Source organism: Rutilus rutilus, assembly GCF_951802725.1.
Source record: "Rutilus rutilus genome assembly, chromosome: 2".
Classification (NCBI taxonomy): Eukaryota; Metazoa; Chordata; class Actinopteri; order Cypriniformes; family Leuciscidae; genus Rutilus; species Rutilus rutilus.
In genome coordinates, this window is record NC_140210.1 from 58,727 (window position 1) to 75,000 (window position 16,274).

The window sequence follows — 16,274 nt, forward strand, 5'->3', positions numbered from 1 at the left end:
AGGGAGATTGACAGTCATGTTTAGCTTCTTCCATTTTCTAATGATTGCTCCAACAGTGGACCTTTTTTCACCAAGCTGCTTGGCCATTTCCCCGTAGCCCTTTCCAGCCTTGTGGAGGTGTACAATTTTGTCTCTAGTGTCTTTGGACAGCTCTTTGGTCTTGGCCATGTTAGTAGTTGGATTCTTACTGATTGTATGGGGTGGACAGGTGTCTTTATGCAGCTAATGACCTCAAACAGGTGCATCTAATTTAGGATAATAAATGGAGTGGAGGTGGAGTGCGCAGTGCTGAAGTGCCAACTAGTCTCTCCCTATGGAGGATCCCTCTACCACTATACAGATAAGGCGTTGTCGGGAAAATCCGTTTCGCGTTCCTACCCCAAAGCAACAAAATAAAATAAAATTCTTTATCAAAATTTATAAGGAAAGACAAGTACTTTGTTTAGGCTTGGCTTGTAGGGAATTCCAAACCTGCGTATTTTCAAATGCACATAACTATAGAACCCATTCTTAATGCGCATGTGAACACCATCAGCGTTTCTCACAGGTTCGCGTTTAAAGTCTGTGTAGAGAGAATGGTGTCGTCTTAGCGGCCCCTAATTTAATAACAAATGATCGTTGCGACGGAAGCAAATCAATCAAAACTAACTTTAGATGGAAATAACTTAACTCTGCTATAAAGCCAAAACAATCTCTGTTACCTTAAATTATACGCTTATCTCTGTGAAGCTGCTTTGAAACAATCTACGTTGTTAAAAGCGCTATATAAATGAAGATGACTTGACTTGACTTGGACATTTTAAAGGCAGACTAACAGGTCTTTGAGGGTCAGAATTCTAGCTGATAGACAGGTGTTCAAATACATATTTGCAGCTGTATCATACAAATAAATAGTTAAAAAATCATATATTGTGATTTCTGCATTTTTTTTTTTAGATTATGTCTCTCACAGTGGACATGCACCTACGATGACAATTTCAGACCCCTCCATGATTTCCAAGTGGGAGAACTTGCAAAATAGCAGGGTGTTCAAATACTTATTTTCCTCACTGTATATATGACATTTCGGTTCATAAATTATTGAAGGGCAAAGACATTAAATTAAATTCAACTCATGTTTATTTGTATAGCACTTTTCACAACACACATCGTTTCAAAGCAGCTTTACAGAAAGTCCACATTACAGTTTACAGTGATCTGTTGTCAGAGGGAACTGTCTTAGTTATGTATTTTAGAAATGTACATAATCAGTTAGCTAAAAATTTATTAAGTTAAACAATGTAGTATTTTAATGGAGAAACAATGAGCTCACTGAATTTATGAATACTTTTTTGTTAACAAATGATTATGGCATTCAGAAAGTCTAGCATTGGTGTGTTGATTCAGTGTTAGCGTCATCCGAAGTCTTCACGGCTCAGCCTGACTAGCATAAGCTATATCCCTTAACACAGCAACGTACATTAATTATTTTTACTATTTGTTGAAATCAGAAAAAAAAAAACTACAAATGTAAAGGTTTGTGGAAATATTTGTATAGTTTAGTTTTATAGTTTAGTTAATGAAGTTTTCATTACAGTTGTAAGCCAATGTTGATATTATATTGGGTTAGGGTTAAAAATTCATTACATTTTCTTAACTACCGTTTTAAGCAATTTTTCACTCAGTTGTATATAAATAAAGGTGACTTGACTTTGGGGCAAAAAACTAAAATATCTAACAGCATCAACGCATGTGCATAAAAAAATAAAAAATAAAAATAGGCCTAATATAGAGTCACAAAGAGCTCAAATGAATACCCGTTTAAAAGCAATATATATGAATACGTGTCTTATATTAATTTAAAAGCGAAGTTTAACCCATTCAGACCCTGCGTCCATTACAATGGACATCACATGTCAACTCCCCTTTTTTTTACTTCTGGAGCATTTCACCTAGTTTAAAGCCTGCAGTCCATTAGATTGGACGCTTGTCATCCAATCAAATGGTAGTAAAGCTTTGCATGTAGTAATTATAGAAAAAAACACTACTTTGAAGAGAAGCATGTCAGCACTTCACTCCAAACACAGAAGCAAGCAACATTTTCTGTGGTTTTATTTACTTTTTTTGATATGTTTGCCAGTATTTCATAGTTTGTATGTAAAATAGAAAGATTGAACTTATTAATTAAAGTTAAAAATCGATTGTAGAATTTCACATTTTAAATCAGGATTTTTTCAAATGTGTCTGTCCATTAGAATGGACAGTGGGTTCAAAAGCCTGTTACTGAAATCACATTCCAGTAATTGAAGTCCAGTAATGCTGATTGAAATTTCTTATATAAAAATCTATATCACAGTACCGATACATTTTTTTTTTGACTTTTTCATATGCAGAATATATAGTTCTTGAAGTGCTTGAACATATAGCTGATGGAAGTATCTCAGATGTTGACTTTATGTGGAGTGATGATGAGGAAGATGGAGATGTAAGAAAAATATCCGTATTTAAAACTTTATAAAGTAAAATGACTAGCTTCCGGACAAACGAAACATAGGATTTGACATAAATCGAAAGCGTAACTTGAAAATGAATTATTTTTTCTTACACGAACGCATCGCTTCGCTTCAATAGGCCTTTATTAACCCCAAGAGCCATGGAGCACTTTTATCATGGATGGATGCACTTTTATGGACTTTCAAAACAGAAACAACCATTCACTGCCATTATAAAGCTTGGAAGCCAGGACATTTTTTAATATAACTACAATTGTATTCGTCTGAAAGAAGAACGATGTCATATACACCTAGAATGACTTGAGGGTGAGTAAATCATGGGCCAATTTAAATTTTTGGGTGAACTATCCCTTTATGGGTATAGTACACCCAAAAATGATATTTGTCATCACTTACTCATCCTCATGTTGTTCCAAATCTGTATGAGTTTCTTTATTCGGCTGAACACAAAAGAAGATATTTTGAAGAATGTCGGTAACTAGACAGTTGACAGTATAGCCATTGATTTCCATATTTTTTTCCTACTATAGCCTATATTTCCTAATAACTACATATTATATTATTGTGATATATTATCATTATTAGTAATTATTTTGAAAATTATAATAACATTTATCAGTAATTTCTCAATATAGATATTACAACACCGTATAATTAATTACAGCAAAAGCAGATCAAATTACAAAATACAGTACAAATACAGTAAAGTACTATTTGGTAGTTTACAGTACTGATCTTGTGTACTGTAAAGTGAATTACAGTACAGTTACTGGAAATCGAAATACATGCATCATGCATGGCAACCGTGCTGCCAGTAATGTACTGTAGAAATACAAGAAAATCGCTAACAGAGAAATTGTTTCAAGGATGCACACAGTAAATTACTCTAACGTGAATTCGTTGATTGATTCCTAGGTTTATTTTGTTATGAATAAACAAATGTGCGATCTATAAAGCAAAAACCTTACAATTAAAGTTGAAATGTTGTAATGTTCAAGTTTTTGATCTAAAAAAGAAAGATTCGCAAAGAAAATAACTCTAACATGACCATATTGATTGATTCTAAGATATTTAGTTTATTACAAACAATGTGCAATCTGTAAAACAAAAACCTCAAAATTATAGTTGAAATGGTATACTGTTGAAAGGTTTTTGACCTTGAGAAAAAGCTTTAAGTATATACTAACAATTTTTATGTTTATTATTTAATTTTATGTTGGTACATTTTTGTGAAGTACACCTGTTTTGACGTGACGTCCATTGAAATGGACAAAAAAAATTACAATTAAAGCAAAACATTTTTATTTTTATTTTTTTATTTGGTCTCATTTATAGAAGCCTCATGAGCTGGGAAAATGTACTTTTATATTTTTCAGAAACCTAAAACATAATTCAGGTCTGAACGGGTTAATATTGTCAATAGTCTATAATGATTATAACATTTGAATTAAAATTATAATATATATTAGCAGCAAAAGATGAGCAATTTTGTCTCAAGTTTATTATAAACCGATTTAATTTGGAGTAAGAGCTACAGGGGGCGTGGCTTCACTTCACTCACAGCTGATTGGTCCAGTTTGGTTTGCAATCTCTAACCCAGAATAATCCTGCTCCTGTTACCACGGCGATGAACACTGCTAAACACCAATCCATCTTCTAGAGCCTAAAATAAAAAGGTTGCTCAAACTAGTCTCACACTTACCTGGGTAGCGACAGGCCACAAGTCTATTAGCATTCAGCAGTGCGGGAAACTAGCACAACTCAAGACTGAATTCAGTCATTTATCCTCATCATCTGATTCTCAAACCACAAATACAACATGGCATGTCAGTTGCTCAAACACGTCCCACTGGTGTTTGCAGAACGGGTTAGACTGGGCAAGATTGATGGAAGAATTACAACTCTGGATTTGTTTATCAAAAACCAACCACACATTTAATGCTTGATGTCCTTGAGCTGTATAAGAACACACTCTCACTTCAAGTCGAAGACTGAAACATGTTACTAATATGACAGGGCTCTGCAAAATATAATTAAAGAAACAAACTTGCAGCAAAAATGAGCATCAGTTTTCATTTTTAAAATCAACAAACCATCAATAACATTATGTGGAGTTAATGTCACTATCACTGAACATCAATGAAATCAATTCAAGGAGACTCAAGTTGATGGCGAAACCTTTATTAACACAAAGAGCGAAACATGCGTTTAGCGCTTGCCACCGACGCGAGGAGCGTTGACCTTCATGGGCTTGGCGATCTTCTGTTTCGGCGCGTTCTTCGCCGGGGCCTGAACACAAGACCAACACGTTACTGACTACATGAAGGGCTTCAAGGGGACTCACAGTCATTACTGTAGATAAAGTGTAGGACTATAAATGACACTGAGCACCCATTCAGAGAGCACTAGGTGTAGACATAGCCCTTCTGCTCTATGCCACCTTACGACACAGACGCGACAGAATCAGTCACACTGCAACGCCTCAAGGGGCAAAACATGATCACATGACCAGGTGTCTCTGAGCTGAAGCCCGGAGGACGAAGATCTCACCTTAGTGCTCTGAGCTGACGGCTTCTTGGTCGCTTGCTTCGCCTTCTTGGCCTCTTTAGCAGCCCTGAAACATCAGATCGAGATCACAGTGAGAAGAGGAACACTAGGTTAGGTCTCAGTCACAGCCCTGTGTGAGAAAGAGCTCAGCTTATAGACTCACACTTTACTGTCCTCTGTTCACTTCCACATGACTGTGTGCGAGTCAGTTCAGGACAATCTGTTCACACTGGAATCTAATACTGGCAATGTGAATCAACAGTTATATCCAGAGAATCAGATCCGAGCAGTTAATCGGGATCGAGCACTAAAGCTTCGAGATCTGAAGTCTTGAGTCTCAAACACTAACAGTCACTAATAGACTCATGCAGAACCACACAATGGAGCGATGTCTGAGTCCGTAACCACAAAATCAACTTGCAATAAATCATATTTAAATCATCTTTAGGCCCGTTTCACACATGCGTAATAAAAAGACTAAATCCACAGGGAAAAGGGCTTCTATTTGTGGCGTGTCTTTGCATTTGAACACTGCACATTTTAAACAGGACACGCATTAGCTGAATAAACGTTAGCCGATACAAACATATTTATAGAAAACAGTTGACAGTGAATAGTCCAATAATAGCATAACGAATCACTTACTCTAAAAATAACATCAAGTGAGTGTGAGAGAGAGAGAGCTCAGCACTGAGACAGTGGTACTTTTTATCCATAACTAACATGCTAGTTTTCATACAAAATAAATAACATAATACTTACTTTAGTTTAGTTATTAGTTACTTACTTTAGTTTAGTCAAGCTCATAAGTACACATTGATGGCCTAAGACACGAAACGAGCGGTTTGTGTGAGAAAACGAACAGTATTTATATCGTTGTTATCTCTTGAAAACAGCACACATCCAAATGATCTGACGGCGCGGGCGGGTATAGATATATACATAGATGTCGCCTTCGCTACTGCAGTTCATTGGAACGAAACCGTAGCCAAGCGACATCTAGTGTATACATCTATACCCGCCCGCGCCGTCAGATCATTTGGACGTGTGCTGTTTTCAAGAGATAACAACGATATAAATACTGTTCGTTTTCTCACACAAACCGCTCGTTTCGTGTCTTAGGCCATCAATGTGTACTTATGATGGGGAATTGTTTTAATTTGGACGACAGGGAATTGTTTTAATTTGGACTCTGTGCTTGTGTTTTGAGCCAGTGACCATAGACCTGCATTATATGACTGACAGACAAGAACGGTTTGACCTAAAAATATCAAAATTGAAACTACTGCGGAAACAAAGACACCTACATCTTGGATGCCCTTGAGGTAAGCTAAAACATATCAAAAATTAATTTCAAAGTGAACTATCCCTTTAAATGTTCATCTGCAGACTGTGATATTTCTAAATAGATACATTTCAAATCAAATAGATCACATTTTAAATATACTTTGGAATTGATGATGTTTACATGTAAAAGAAGTTGTAATCGCTTTCTTTTACCATCTAGCCTGACAGTGATCGTTTTTTCATGAATAAATAGGATAAGAAAAAGAATCACAAACTGTTTCTTTGTATTTATTTTAAATTTAACATTTATCATCAATATTGGGCTTGCGGATCATGTGGGCACTAGGGTACTCTTTGCTGTGTGTGGATAACCATGTCGGTCAGCCACCACCGAAGACCAGTTTTGACCCAGGAAAAACCCTGCTTCAAATCGAAATCTAAAGGCGCCTATCTGGCAATATTTTGGATTTAAACCCAATGCTTATGGAAACATGTAAATCTGTCAAATTCATCTGATGAAGGACTTAACACTTCTCACACACACACACACACACACACACACACACACACCTTCATGGTGTAAGACGTGTCTATAACTTTTGCTATTAAAGCCATCTTATGTTTTGTTAATAAAAGTTGTAGGTTAAAATGTTTTATTGAGTGTGTTTTTCATTTATAATAATAATAATAATAATAATAATAATAATAATAATAATACACCCATCAGTCAAGCAATTGACATCCCCGAATTGCCACCAAGTCGAAAGCAAAATGCGTTGTCATAGCGATTAACCGGTCACATCTCTAATCCCAACACACCTCAAGCTCTTCTGGACTATAATATTTATTTGAACATTAATTTTGACCTGTCAACATACAGTACATGTTTGTAAGAGCAATGAATGTGCAAACCTGCAGTCAGACCAGTTTAGGTTCAGTCATAGATCATGAGTGTGTGTGAAGCGTTAGGGTCGTCACCTGATCGCTTGCTCTCGCTGAGCTTTACGCACTTCAGGCTTCTGGTTCCTCTTGGCCAGGATCTCAGCCAGAGACGCACCGGTGATCGCCCGCTGGAACTTCACCGCGCGCCGCGTGCGCTTCTTAGACACCTCTTCCTGTCGGGGCAAACACACACACACGAACATTAGACACCTCTTCCTGTCGGGGCAAACACACACACACGAACATTAGACACCTCTTCCTGACGGGGCAAACACACACACACGAACATTAGACACCTCTTCCTGACGGGGCAAACACACACACACGAACATTAGACACCTCTTCCTGACGGGGCAAACACACACACACGAACATTAGACACCTCTTCCTGTCAGGGCAAACACACACACACGAACATTAGACACCTCTTCCTGACGGGGCAAACACACACACACGAACATTAGACACCTCTTCCTGACGGGGCAAACACACACACACGAACATTAGACACCTCTTCCTGACGGGGCAAACACACACACACGAACATTAGACACCTCTTCCTGACGGGGCAAACACACACACACGAACATTAGACACCTCTTCCTGTCGGGGCAAACACACACACACGAACATTAGACACCTCTTCCTGTCGGGGCAAACACACACACACGAACATTAGACACCTCTTCCTGACGGGGCAAACACACACACACGAACATTAGACACCTCTTCCTGACGGGGCAAACACACACACACACGAACATTAGACACCTCTTCCTGTCAGGGCAAACACACACACACGAACATTAGACACCTCTTCCTGACGGGGCAAACACACACACACGAACATTAGACACCTCTTCCTGTCAGGGCAAACACACACACACGAACATTAGACACATCTTCCTGTCGGGGCAAACACACACACACGAACATTAGACACCTCTTCCTGATGGGGCAAACACACACACACGAACATTAGACACCTCTTCCTGACGGGGCAAACACACACACACGAACATTAGACACCTCTTCCTGACGGGGCAAACACACACACACGAACATTAGACACCTCTTCCTGACGGGGCAAACACACACACACGAACATTAGACACCTCTTCCTGACGGGGCAAACACACACACACACACACGTGAACATTACACACCTTCAAGCATTCAAGTGAACATTCAAGCTTCATTTCCAGAACGTAGGCTCACTATTGGTCGACGCTGGTCATGTGTGCGATGCTGGCCAATAGTGAGCCTACGTTCTGACAGACAACCCAGAAGCGCTGCACTGTTTACACTACGGCAACAGTGTAGGAGAATGACATGGAAGAGATTGTTGATTTAAGTCATTATTTTGGGGTTTTTTTTGCACTCAAAAAGCATTTATCGCTTTATAACTTTAAGGTTGAACTACTGGAGTCACATGGACTATTTTAACGATGTTGCTGTCAATGGAGCGACCGAAAGCTCTCAGATTTCATCAAAAATATCTTACGGAATGTCTTGCGGGTTAGGAGCGACATGAGGGCGAGGAATTACTGACAGAACCTGCATTTTTGGGTGAACTAACCAGGGTTTTTCCTACATACGAGAATTGCAAGGCGTCCGTCTCCGGCTCTCGACTAAACTCGGACAGACAGTCCCTAACCCTAACCAGTCCCTAACCCTAACTCGGGCAGACAGTCCCTAACCCTAATTCGGACAGACAGTCCCTAACCCTAACTCGGGCAGACAGTCACATGCTCAGATGCTCTTTCCACCGTGACGGTTCTGTTAGGGTTCCCGGCCTGTGGCCATTCTCAAGCTGTATAGTCTGCCAGTAGCGCTGCCGGTAGGGTCGGGCGGGTCAAGTCATAATAACGTAACATTCCAATTAACCGAGGGTGGGTGACAGATTAATCACTATAATATGTTGAGTCTAATAAAGAAGCTGAACTCTCATCACGGCAAAACTATGATCGTGCGTCACTCTTTTACTTTCGTTTTCAACATCGTAATTCTCTTCAGGGAAAACATTTCAGGGCTCCACATTAGCGCTTGTCCGGGACACGTGTGTTTTTTTGAAGGGAAAAGAGAGAATTGTACTCGCCCAATCGGACTAATGCCCAGATTAAAACGCCAATATCCAAAAATAAAATAAAAAAATCAATATTCTGATAAGAGTGTTTTCCAACAGTGATTTCATGAAACATTGACAATTTAAGTTTGAAGCGAGTAAAGCCTCCGTAAAGAGTAAAGAAGATCATATTTTGGCCGGTTGGATTATTTTTTACAGTGGATTCGGGTGACCCAAAGTGCACCAGATTAATGAATTTATCTTTAAAATGTACAATTTCCCCCCAGACCCCCCTAGAGGTACCGACCTCCACCCACAAGAATACTGTGGGAAATAGTAGGCTATATAATGGTCTACGAAAAATACTAATTTAATCATCTTACTGCTAAAATACAGTATTTAACCGCCTCGTTTAGAGCCAGGAACATCCCTGACGAACCCTTAATATTCTCACTCTGACAAGATTTTAATTAGAGAGAAACTCTCTCCTCATCACAGAAGCTGCTCTACACGGCCAGCCGTCAAGATACAAGTTCTGTTTCACTTAAACGGCAATAGAAATGTATTTCTCTTGTACAGTATAATCTACATCTTAACGTAACAACGTTTCTAACGATACCCAGTCCTATGTTGGGGATATTGGGTTCTGTGACTCTACGGAGAGCTGGAGGGGTCAAACTCACAGACTGGCCCTTCTTGTGTTTGCGCCGGTACAGAACGGTCCAGTTGATCTGTCTGGGGTTCCTCTTGGACAGGAACGCAGACTCACATTTAGCATTCAGGAACTGGAAAACCTGCGGGAAAGAGTTTTACAGGAGCATGACATCACTAATACTGACGTCACACAGTACTGAGTTCACAGTCAGAGACCAAAACTATTAATAACAGACGATATTTCCCACAGCATTAGCAAACATTTAGTTCTGAAGCCTGTTGAAACCAGCTTTCTCTCTCTCTCACACACACACACACACACACTCACAGTGTTCACAGTTACTACCCGATCATTAGCTCTGGCTAGCACTGAAGCTAGCTAACCGGCCAGTATTAGTGTGAATAAACAAATTGCAGACTGCCGGACTTACATGCATACATGTTCACATCACAGAATGCTAAAATCACTCATCGATCAACACTGAATAAAACCAAATTCTCGTAGTTTGTGCTTTTACCTTTCCATCGATCCTGGCGTAGCGCCGGCCATGACCGGGATAGATTTTATATCCACTAAAACTGCACAGCTCGACCCTGCAAATCAGAAATAAGAGTTATTACAGATTAATCATATTTACTAATAACTTATGAACCATTTTATATGCGATTTCGCTCGATAACCTTTAGGATGTTAAAGGATTAACACAGACTGTACTCACTTCATGGCGGCGTTTCAGATAGGGAAGAGGAAAAGGAATTGTGGGTAAGCGGTTTATAAAGGAGCTTATTTCACAAATGTAAACTATTTTTTCAAAGTAAACATACATTTGATATATAAATACAACCAGCTACCCTATAAAAATACTTAAAATTATTATTATTTCCAGATTCGTTTATCCAATCAAATAGAGTATCGGTTGCCTGGCTGACTCAAGCGGGAAGTATGGCGGCGAGTGACGAGAGGATCCGCGATCCGCGGGAGCAAATGGCTAATTACCAAGGTATGCGAAATTAAAAAAGATTAATCGTTACTGTTGATTAGATGGATATTATATTGTATTTCTACTGTACATGCGGTACATGTTTAACATGCAGCGTGTGGCGCTCGTGATGAACTGTCTGACGTCTGACCAGTTTTTGTCATGATATTGTGCAGAAATCTGCTGTTTTACACTGACAGGATTTCATCCACATATCTTATGTTTATTACACATCTGATAGGATGGGGTTTATTTAAATTATTTGCACTGGATGTAGCGTTTTTTGTCGATTATTGTTGTGGACATAAGCTTCAGATTTCAGTCATCTCTTTAATCAATAAACTTGATTTTATCTGAACTTTACATTGAAGCTGTGTTGTTAGAACAGATCGAGCTTCATTGTTTTGTTCTGTTATTGTTAAGGTCCTGGTTTATTAGACCTTTCTAATCAGAACCTCCACAAACTGGATCCGAAGATGTTCAGTGGAGAGTGTCACACTCTTATTCTGGACCAGAACCACATCATTAAGCTGGAGCACCTGGAGCACAGTGAGCTTCTTCAGCAGGTGTGTGTGGGTTTACACTGACTGTCAGTGGGTCAGGTGTGTGTGTGTGTGTGTGTGTGTGTTTGACCTCCTGTGTGTGTGTGTGTGTTCGTTCACAGCTGTCTGTGGCCTCCAACCGGCTGGTGCGCATGATGGGCGTCTCGAAGCTCAGTAACTTACGCATTCTCAACCTCCCGAACAACAGCATCGGATACATCGAGGGCCTGAGGGACCTGCCGCTCCTCCAGTGGCTCAACCTCGCCGGGAACAACATCAAGGTTAGTGAGTTAGTTCTCAGACTACCATGTAAGTGATTGAAAATGAGGCTGAATCTCCGTGTCCTCGTCAGAATCAGGATCTGTGTGTGTGTGTGTGTGTGTGTGCAGGTCATCGAGCAGCTTCACAGCTGTGCTTCTCTTCAGCATCTGGATCTGTCAGACAACAACATCTCCCACATCGGAGACCTCACCAAGCTCTCAGCGCTGAAGGTATCCGCTGTGTGTGTGTGTACAGTAGTGTGTGTGTACAGTAGTGTGTACAGTAGTGTGTGTGTACAGTAGTGTGTACAGTAGTGTGTGTGTACAGTAGTGTGTACAGTAGTGTGTGTGTGTACAGTAGTGTGTACAGTAGTGTGTGTGTGTGTACAGTAGTGTGTGTGTGTGTGTGTGTGTGTGTGTGTGTGTGTGTGTGTGTACAGTAGTGTGTGTGTGTGTGTGTGTGTGTGTGTGTGTGTGTGTGTGTGTGTGTACAGTAGTGTGTACAGTAGTGTGTGTGTGTGTGTGTGTGTGTGTGTACAGTAGTGTCTGTGTACTGTAGTCAAGTCAAGTCAAGTATATTTGTATAGCGCTTTTCACAATACAGATTGTATCAAAGCAGCTTCACAGTATTAAATTAAAATAATACAACAAGGTTTATTTCTAGTGGAATTTATTGATTGATAAAATCAAATTAAATATCCCCATAATATCCCCAACTGAGCAAGCCAAAGGCAACAGTGGCAAGGAACCGAAAAACTCCATCAGGTGACCTAATGGAGAAAAAAACCTTGGGAGAACCCAGGCTCAGTCGGGGGCCAGTTCTCCTCTGGCGTTTATTAACTAGAGGCCGGATTGTAGTTTGAACTGTAAGATTAAAAATATTATATGAATGCCTGGCTGAAGAGATGCGACTTTAATCTAGTTTTAAACTGGGAGAGCGAGTCCGAGCAACGAACACCATCAGGAAGACTATTCCAGAGTTTTGGAGCTAAATGTGAAAATGCTCTCCCTCCTTTGGTGGTTCTGGATATCCTAGGTATGACCAAAAGCCTCGAATTTAGTGATCTTAAAGAGCGCGATGGATTATAGTGGGATAGAAGATCCGTTAAATAGACTGGAGCTAAGCCGTTTAGGGCTTTATAAGTCAGTAGCAATACCTTATAATTAATACGGAACTTTATAGGTAACCAATGCAGTGATGATAAAATCGGTGTTATATGATCATATTTTCTTGATCTAGTAAGCACTCTAGCGGCGGCATTTTGGACTAACTGTAGCTTGTTTATTGAGGATGCAGGACAACCAGCTAATAAAGCATTACAGTAATCTAGTCTCGAGGTCATGAATGCATGAACTAACTTTTCTGCATCAGAAACTGATAGCATATTACGTAGCTTAGCAATGTTTCTAAGGTGGAAAAAGGCAGTTTTTGTAACATATGAAATATGATTTTCAAAAGACAGGTTGCAATCGAGTATAACACCCAGGTCTTTTACTGTAGAGGATAAAGTAACAGGACATCCTACTATATTAAAGTTGTATTGCGAGAGGTTTTGTGGGTGGTTTGTTGAACCGATAAGTAGTACCTCTGTTTTGTCTGGATTTAATAAAAGAAAATTACGCGTCATCCAATCTTTTATATCTTTAACACACTCTGTCAATTTGGATAATTTAGCGTTTTCATCCGGCCGTGATGAAATATATATTTGAGTGTCATCAGCATAACAATGGAAACTAATTCCATGTTTCCTTATAATATTTCCAAGTGGCATCATATATACTGAGAATAATAGAGGGCCTAACACAGTAATCACACTAATTGTGGTTTCTTAATGAGAGGTTTTATAACTGCCAGTTTAAGTGTTCTTGGAACATGACCTAAAGATAAAGAGTTAATAATATTAAGGAGAGGCTCTTCCACTACAGGTAACACTTCTTTCAGTAGTTTAGTTGGTATCGGATCTAATAAACATGTTGTAGTTTTAGATGAAGTGATAAGTTTATTTAACTCTATTTGTTCTATAGTTGTAAAGCACTGTAATTGTTCTTGCGGGGTGATAATTAAGGCTGAATTATAAGGCGCAATTGAAGATTGAACGTTTACAATTACAACGTTTACAATTGATGCTTTCTATTTTCTCAGTGAAGAAGTTCATGAAATCATTACTACTAAACTGTAACGGGATATTTTGTTCGGGTGATGTCTGTTTATTTGTTAGTCTAGCCACGGTGTTAAATAAAAACCTTGGATTATTTTGGTTATTTTCTATTAGTTTGCGGAGGTGCTCAGCCCTGGCCGCTTTTAGGGCCTTTTTATAACGTGACGTACTGTCTTTCCACGCGATTCTAAAGACCTCTAAATTAGTTTGTTTCCATTTACGCTCTAAAATACGGGTTTCTCTCTTTAGAACATGCGTAGTATTGTTGTACCATGGTGCTTTAATTTTCTCTCTGACCTTTTTTAATCTAATAGGTGCAACAACATCCAATGTTCTAGAGAGAATAGTGCTCATAGTGCTAGTTAGTTCTTCTAGTTCATCTGTTTGTTTGGGTTCAGGCAGCAGCTGAGACAGATCAGATAAGCAATTTGAGAAATGATCTATGGTGGATGGAAGGATTGTTCTGCCTGGTTGATAACGCGGCGCCGCATGATATATTACAGGAGTACGTAATATGCAAGTTACCATGTAATGGTCAGTGACTTCATCACTTTGCGGTATAATATCTATATCGGTTGGATCGGTTCCATGTGATATAATTAAATCGAGTGTATGATTAAGACGATGAGTTGGTCCGGTGACGTTTTGCTTGACCCCAAATTAATTTAATAAATCTGTAAACGCAGCCCCTAACGCATCATTTGGATTATCTACGTGTATGTTAAAATCTCCAACAATTAATGCTTTATCGACATTGACTAATAGGTCTGAGAGAAAATCTGCAAACTCTTTTAGGAAATCAGCGTAAGGCCCTGGCGGTCTATATACGGTAGCCAAGGCTAGAGATAATAGGGATGTTTTTCTAACATCTAAGAGCGTAACATTTAGTACAAGTACTTCAAACGAAATAAACTTATAACCCGCTTTCTGAGTAACATTGAGAATATCTCTATAGATTGTTGCAACACCGCCGCCACGACCAATCAGACGGGGCTCATGCTTATAGGAGTATCCAGATGGAGTAGACTCATTTAGACCGAAATAATCATTTGGTTTAAGCCAGGTTTCAGTTAGGCAAAGTACATCGAAGCTATTATCTGTGACTATTTCATTTACAATAACTGCCTTAGGTGTGAGTGATCTAATGTTTAGAAGACCTAGCTTTAGAAATTGTTTTTGTTTACTTATAGCAACATTTTCTGTTTTAATAACAATTAGATTTGTCCTAGATCCTGCAGTAGATTTATTATTTGATCTCACTAAAGAGGAATAGACACGGTTTCTATGCAATGTTCTACACTAGTATTTATATCAGTTAAATTGGTGCAGCAGAGACTATGACTTGGACTTTTGGTTACTAGTCAAAAGGTTTTTTTTTTTACTACTACTGTAGTGTGTGTACAGTAGTGTGTGTGTGTGTGTGTGTGTACAGTAGTGTGTGTGTGTGTGTGTGTGTGTGTGTGTGTGTGTGTGTACAGTAGTGTGTGTGTGTGTGTGTGTGTGTGTGTACAGTAGTGTGCACAGTAGTGTGTGTGTGTGTGTGTGTGTGTGTGTGTGTGTGTGTGTACAGTAGTGTGTGTGTGTGTGTGTGTGTGTACAGTAGTGTGTGTGTGCTGTAGTGTGTGTACAGTAGTGTGTGTGTGTGTGTGTGTGTGTGTGTGTACAGTAGTGTGTACAGTAGGGGTGGGCGGTATGACCAAAATTCAGTTTCACGGTATGACTAATTTTATTTCACGGTAACGATATATTTCACGATATAGTTATTTATATATGTAGTTATTCTCGAAAAATCGACAAAAAGGGCTTTGTATAATAAATAAACCCAAATACTTTAGAAATGAGAAGTACTGAATTTTCTTTTTCTTTTATTTGGTAAATTATTTATTTGGTAAACTATTTTTAATAGCTAAATATAGTAAACAAAACACTCTCATCAACTTTTAGATGAACTGCCCCCAACTGATGAAGTGTTGTTGAATAATTTTTCAATCTCATGTTATTGCTTTACTTCAATCAGTTTATAATATCTGAATATTTATATTGAACTAGTCTATTCATAATAAATTAGTTACTTCCTTTTAATTTGGTAGGATATAAGTAAATACTAGTTATGTTTAAATTCTTTCCCGGTACATTTTTTGCCATGTCTGCTTATTATACTGCGTTACTGCGTTACTGTGTAAAGGGCTTGTTTTGCTCTTTTTGTGATATCTGTCACCTGGAGCTTTAATCAAGAGAGGTTCAGAAGTGTCAAGTTCATCAAGTTCATACGTGACTAGGAGAACAGCAGTATGAAAACCAAACAGCAGCTACTGTTAGTGTTGACTAAGTAGTGTAAAGTATACA

General features: G+C 38.9%; 2 protein-coding genes across 2 annotated transcripts in view; one reads left to right on the forward strand and one right to left on the reverse strand.

Annotated features, from left to right (window-relative positions):
• Positions 1-4,657: 4,657 nt before the first annotated feature.
• On the reverse strand, positions 4,658-11,162 carry rpl24 (ribosomal protein L24). The gene is made up of 6 exons (XM_084402949.1): positions 10,707-11,162; positions 10,506-10,581; positions 10,017-10,127; positions 7,305-7,441; positions 5,043-5,106; positions 4,658-4,781 (listed from the first exon to the last, which is right to left on the reverse strand). Exons 1-6 carry the CDS (start codon positions 10,709-10,711, stop codon positions 4,701-4,703), a joined length of 474 nt encoding a protein of 157 aa, XP_084259075.1. The 5' UTR covers positions 10,712-11,162; the 3' UTR covers positions 4,658-4,700.
• cep97 (centrosomal protein 97) overlaps positions 10,920-16,274 on the forward strand; it is a 27,796-nt gene continuing 22,441 nt past the window's right edge. Inside the window, exons 1-4 of the mRNA XM_084402948.1 lie at positions 10,920-10,988; positions 11,391-11,533; positions 11,632-11,790; positions 11,899-12,000. Of these exons, the coding sequence (XP_084259074.1) occupies positions 10,931-10,988; positions 11,391-11,533; positions 11,632-11,790; positions 11,899-12,000 (462 nt within the window). The 5' untranslated portion in view covers positions 10,920-10,930. The remainder of the gene's footprint in view (positions 10,989-11,390; positions 11,534-11,631; positions 11,791-11,898; positions 12,001-16,274) is intronic.

Bases quoted from the DNA above. Each gene is read 5' to 3' on its own strand.
- rpl24 (XM_084402949.1), bottom strand. The intron at 10,128-10,505 runs GTAAAAGCACAA...TCTTTCCCGCAG, and splicing joins ACGCCAGGATCGATGGAAAG to GTTTTCCAGTTCCTGAATGC. The intron at 7,442-10,016 runs GTGAGTTTGACC...TTGCCCCGACAG, and splicing joins AACACAAGAAGGGCCAGTCT to GAAGAGGTGTCTAAGAAGCG.